This window comes from Silurus meridionalis, chromosome 9 (assembly GCF_014805685.1).
Source record: "Silurus meridionalis isolate SWU-2019-XX chromosome 9, ASM1480568v1, whole genome shotgun sequence".
In the NCBI taxonomy this organism is placed as follows: Eukaryota; Metazoa; Chordata; class Actinopteri; order Siluriformes; family Siluridae; genus Silurus; species Silurus meridionalis.
The window spans coordinates 24,281,560-24,287,559 of record NC_060892.1 but is presented as its reverse complement, the minus strand read 5'-3'; the positions used below and the strand labels follow the sequence as shown (position 1 = coordinate 24,287,559).

General features: G+C 39.3%; 1 protein-coding gene across 7 annotated transcripts in view; it reads right to left on the bottom strand.

Annotated features, from left to right (window-relative positions):
- Positions 1-4,679: 4,679 nt before the first annotated feature.
- The window catches only part of atp13a3 (ATPase 13A3), a 29,464-nt gene continuing 28,143 nt past the window's right edge, over positions 4,680-6,000 (bottom strand). For all 7 annotated transcript variants that reach the window (XM_046857691.1, XM_046857688.1, XM_046857695.1 and 4 more), the window contains one exon: positions 4,680-5,638. In XM_046857691.1, the coding sequence (XP_046713647.1) occupies positions 5,438-5,638 (201 nt within the window). In that variant the 3' untranslated portion in view covers positions 4,680-5,437. The remainder of the gene's footprint in view (positions 5,639-6,000) is intronic.

Below are 6,000 nucleotides of genomic sequence, written 5' to 3'. Positions count from 1 at the left end.
ACTTGACAGATCAGAACCGTTTTCACAGCAAAGAAGGGGTCCAACACAATATCAGGCAGGTGGTCATAATTGTTATGCCTGATCAGTGTATGTATGGATGGACGGATGGAACCATATTCAAAGCATCAAATCATGATTCCTCATTCGTTCCCTTTATACATTTGTGAAGAGAATGTTGACCTTTTCCTGTTGATCAAGGAGATAAAGGAGGAAAAGGTCAACATTCTCCGGCCGTCGTTACTGCACCCCTGAGCTGTTTTATAGTTTGTTTTGAAGTGAATCTGTAGGCTTCTGTCTTCTGGAACTAATCTATTAGCCAAAAAAACTCATCAGCTCCACTCTAAACGTAGCTTAGCGCTAACGTGCAAAAGTTAGTTTGTCGCTTCAAACTTCATACCATTAGCATTAGCGATGAAACGTTATGTCGAAACAAAGATGGAACTCTAAAAAATGGAGGTTTGGTGCCATCCCAGACGAGAATAGATTTAAATCTGGTTCCTCTCAAGGGTTGTTCCTAATACCATCTCAGAGTTTTTCCTTTCCACCTTCATCACTGGCTCACTCATTTGAGATCAACGTGTACGCACTGATTTATAAAAGTTATATTTGTGATCTATTACATTCTGTGAATCTGCTTTGGGACAGTGTTCATAGTTAAAGAACGCTATACAAATGTATTGCTGGTCACGAACCAAATACTGAATCACTATCCGAGCATAAGACGGTATGTACTTTTTGAATATTCCATTCCACATTACTTCTCACAGGCACATTGATTGATTTTTAGTGTCCTCAGTGACCGCTCTCCCAAAACTAGCCTGCATAGAGTCACAAAATCATAAGACTTGTTTGCATGTGCATGAAAGTGTTCGTGACTCTAGCTAGTCAGTTTGCTGCACATAAAAACATAAACTTGCTAACATCAGCAGCTTTCGTAATGAAATCCAGTAGTCTTGTACTATAGCTAACGATTGACAAATATTCTCTGTAATACCAAATACATTTGGTATGTGCTTTTAGAACATCCCATTTTACATTTAGCCTCCATTTCCTGGGATGTGTTCCAATTCATCCCAAATTCAGCTGTTCAATAGGGTCGACAGGGTATCGAAGACTTTTTTTTAACACCATTAGGAATTAATTGTAAGACCTACATCACATCAGAAACACACATCAATATGGTGCTTGCAACTGGTCTTAGCCGAGCCCTACGTTCATTTTTTTTTTTTCAAGCTATTGCTAATACGTAAATTTAGCTGTAAAATAAAATTACTTCTGCGGTACAATCCAAGAGAGATCCCACCCCCTGACCAAAAAAAAAAATTCTTAAGTGCTGCAGGAGCATATTATTTAAGTTTTAGAACAGCAAATGTAAGACTATCATTTTTATTTTCAAATTTTAGACCTTTCAGGATTCTGCACAAATGCTAATTGGGGTTGGAGCTTTCTCGATCTTCAACATCTTCCATCCCATTGAAGCTGGATTGATGCACAGAGGTATCGTCATGCTGGAACAGGGTTCGGTCTTCACCTATAAGTAAAAGCATCCTATACAATTGTGTGCCTCCAAGTTTAAAAAAACACATGGCTGGGACAATTTAGGTGTCCCAATACTTTTGCTGATATAGTGAATGCATTCACACCTTTTTCTAGGACCCTTGAAATGTAGCCTAGGTGCATCACATTTCTCCAGATCATCTCGGAGATGTTTTTTTTACACTCTGGAGACCACACGTTGCACTTGGACATGACCTGGAAAAGGTCAAAGAAACTGAAGAAGCCGAGATTGAAGAGACTATATGAAAGATGTCTGAGAATTAAGAAGGCCCCTTTGCTCTCCGAAATTCGGAATCATTCTGGAACAGTCAGGACTCTGGATTAAAAAGAGCAATCTGAAGACAAGTGCCTGAGATAAGGGATTCAGCCTGGTTGAGATCACGTGTAATGTCATTTCTGCTGATTTACCAGATGGAAAATTCTCTAGTATAAAATGAAAGTACAAATTTAATGAAGGCTTTAATGCAAAAAAAATTGAAGGATCATGAAGGTTTTAAAGCATAAATTGAGAAAAAAAAAAAAAACGACCGGAAACATTTGGAGTCCCAATAATTTTGGCCATATAATGTAAAAAAAACCAAATTTTTTAATAAATGTTAAAAAAACCAAAAAGTCGGTACATTTGTAACGGACGTCGGAAACAACAAGGATATCGACTTGCACTCATTTTTCGGGGTGTCAGTGTCCATCTTTTATTCATAACAATATGAACATATTTCCCTGAGGAAATGAAACCAATAATAATAATAATTATAATAATTATAATAGTCTATAAGCACATCCACATGTAAAAAAAATTATATATGATGATGATGTTTGTAGTAAAGTGTACATTATAGACTTGTAGCAGATTAACTTCTTTTCCCGAAATCAATGTTAAAAAAAGAAAAAAGAAAAAAAAAGTCGGCATGTTGATAATAAAGCAAATAAAGCACTAGAAACATTCGATTGTAGCTGTGCAATAAAAAAACAAAAACAAATAAACACCACACACACACACACACACACACACACACACAGAATGGCCACTATTGTCATAAGCATGTTAAAATTCAGGCTCAACCAAACTCGTCTCTGTCCAACATTCTTTTCATGTACCTTTTTGTTTTTCAGGAATGATAGACTACGGGAGGTTTAGAGCGTTATGAAATGAGGAATAAGGTAATTAATATGACGTCCTCTGTGTCATTGTGTCTGCGATCTCTCTGACGGGAAGGAGAAAAGAAAGGAAGTGCCATAGAGAGAGAGAGAGAGTGAGCGATAGAAACAAAAGAGTAAAAAAAAAAAAATAAAAATAAAAATCAACTGATTTTAAATCGAAAGACAAACACGATCAAAAATTTATATAATTTATACAATAATTTAACAAATCATTTCCCCAACACCAAAATCACTGCACACCTGTCCCCGTCCAGTCTCTATCCTGTCCCTTCCCCAATTCTGTCCATGTCTGTCTTTATTCTGACCCATACTTTACCTGTCCCTATTCTTATCCTGTCCCTGTTCACACTTCCATCCTGTTGCTATTTATATCCTGTCCCTATCCCTATTCTGTCCTGTTCTCTATCCCTTCTATCCTGTCCCTGTTCTTATCACTGTCCCAATCTCTAATCTACCCCTATTTCTGTCCTGTTCTCTCTCTCTCTCGCTTGTTCCTATTATTTTCCTGTCCCTGCTTCTATCATTGGTCTATACCTATTCTTTCCCTGTCCTCATCCTGTCTCTTTCCCTATATCTCTGCTGCCCCTATTTCTATCCTGTCCCTGTCTCTATCCTCATCCTGTCCCAGTTCCTATTCTATCCCGTCCCATTCTCCATCCTTATCCTGCCCAGTCTATATCTCTATCCTATCCCTTCCCTTTCTAGTGTTTAACCCTGTCCTGTCCTTGTCCAGCCTCTATCCTGTCCCTATCACATTAACACTAATTATATTATATAAATTATTTATTTATCGATCACATACTCGTCTTTTTTTTCTTATGGACTTTAAATAACATAAAAACGAATGAAGCTTCTGCTTAGCGCTCATCCGTCCTTCTCACAACCTCGACCCATTACACGGGCAGGGACGGACAGACTTTACTAGCACACGCCGATGATTTCGGCACGGCGCCAGAAAAAAAAAGGGAACGAACACCAATGATTTACACACAAAAAAAAAAAAGTAAAGCTATAGCCCTTAAAAAAAACAATCCACAATTAAATCCGAATGCACGTATTTCCAGACACGTTCTAACGGAGCCTGCACACAGTGTTGGATATTAAAACATCAGTCATTAAAAGTCTGCACTGCGCTTTCTGACCCGCGGTGGTGTTCCGATCGGATCTCGAGATCGCTCGATTGCAGAATAGAAAGCGATGGCGCGAGTCATAATCGAGGTGTGTGTAATGAAAGGAAAAAAAGCTGAGCCCTCAGCAGAAACATGCCTCGTCACCAAGTTCATCACCACATCGTTAAGTACTGAATGTTAAAAAGCAGCATTTCATTTTGAAGAACAAGAAAAAAAAAAAAAAAATCGAAATGTTAAAAAAGTTCAAACTGCTGTAATGAAAGATGGAGACGAGTGGATTTAACATGTAGAGAAAAACAAAAGACTTGTATATAATTAAATTCATCATCAACTGAATATGAAACTAACCAAGTAAGTGATTTAGATACACTATATGGACAAAAGTTTGTGGACACCTGACCACACGATGCACATGTGCTCTTTTTTTGGGAATACAGTCAGGAGATTTGTGCTCATTCAGCCACAAGGGGGCGTAGTACTGATATAAAAATAAGTCAGGAGGCCTGTGATGCGGTCAGCATTCCAATTCATTCTAATAGGTTTGAGGGTCGGAGCTCTATAACCAGTGATCTTCCACTCCGACCCACGTAAACCGTATCTTCATGGAGCTGGCTTTGTGCACAAGCAGGAACAGGTTATAAATGGAGTGAAGGAAATTTCATGCTCCAACATCCAAAGGGGTCCGACATAATTGTAGCTTTTGAGGAGGAACCACGTCAAAGGGGAAGATTTGGCGGTGTCCCAATACTTTTGTCTGTATAGTGTGCATAGTTTGAAATTGCTCTGCTTCTTTAAAGACAACATATCGTTATTAGATGATAATTGTTAAAATGCTGAAACAGTTTTATAGCCTTGAATATTTTTGCTTTATGGAAATGAAATGAACAGGTTTAAAAAAAAAAAAAAGAAAAAAAGAAGTGCTGAACACCACGCAGGGATAATCATCAATTCATCGGCTGGCATTCGACTGGCTGATATACTGTCCGGGCGATTGCGAATTCGCAGGCAAAAAAAAAAATATACAAAATCATGCGACTGCGATTTGAGAATCCCCCGATATACGGCGCAGTTTCTTCTGCCCACCACTGCTCGATCGTGACTCCATTCTTCCATGGGAAGAAATACAAAAAGAACCTCATACCGCTTTTCTTTCTTTCTTCTTTTTTTTTTTTTTTTACAAAATACTGGTTGCCGAGGCCGTTACAGTTCGATTGGCTCCACATGCAGATTCGCTGATGTCCGAGACGTTTAGCATGCGGCCCGTTGGGTAATAAATTCGTGGCTCGAGTCCGTCTAGCCGTTTCAGTCGGGAGTCTGTTGCTCCTTGAAGTACAATCGGATGATCGTGATAATTACTGTAGGTGGGTCTTCCACAGTTTCCCGTGGTGTGGGGAAAAAAGGACGCAACTGCAAAAAATAATAATGCTAATAATATCCTTTGCGTCTCTATAGAGAATGCAGCATTTAAAAAAACAAAAAAGGTCCTGACGGTGGTCCTGTTTATGATGATCCACGATATGAGGGCACCATAAAGCTGGAGATGGTGTGAGAGAGCGATATAGTGATAGAGGGCAAAGAGATAGGGGGTGCTAGGAAGAAGAAATGATTTGGTAGGAGCTGTGTTCCATCTGAGACGGAGGTTTGGCTTCGGTGGTGGTTTTGGGTTTGGGTGGCCAATCCGGGTCGACGCTGAGCTCCTGGGCCAGGTGCATGTAGCGCGCCTTGGGGACCATCTGACGCTGGCAACAGGTCCCTGGGGGGAACTTGGATGTGCACATGTCTAGTCCTTCCTGCACACAAAACACATGCACGCCACGAACGAGGAGGAAAAGGCGTGCGCACACAAAACACACAGGAAGAGAAGAGAGAAAAGATGGGTTTTTTCATATGCGTGTCATCTAAACATCTCGTCCGTGGGTGAGATGGGATGATGAGATGCAAAAGATGAAAAACAAGTAAACAAATCCACTTATGGATGTGGTTCATTTGACTAAACAGTAATACAGATTTTGCTTAAATATCACGTTTAAATAAATAAAATAACTTTTAATTCTAAAATATTCTGTAATTTCTGATAAAAAAATCTAAATCATAATCTCACAGTGATCTCAGATGGGTGCAGAGGTTGTGTATTGCAGAAATGAACTACACA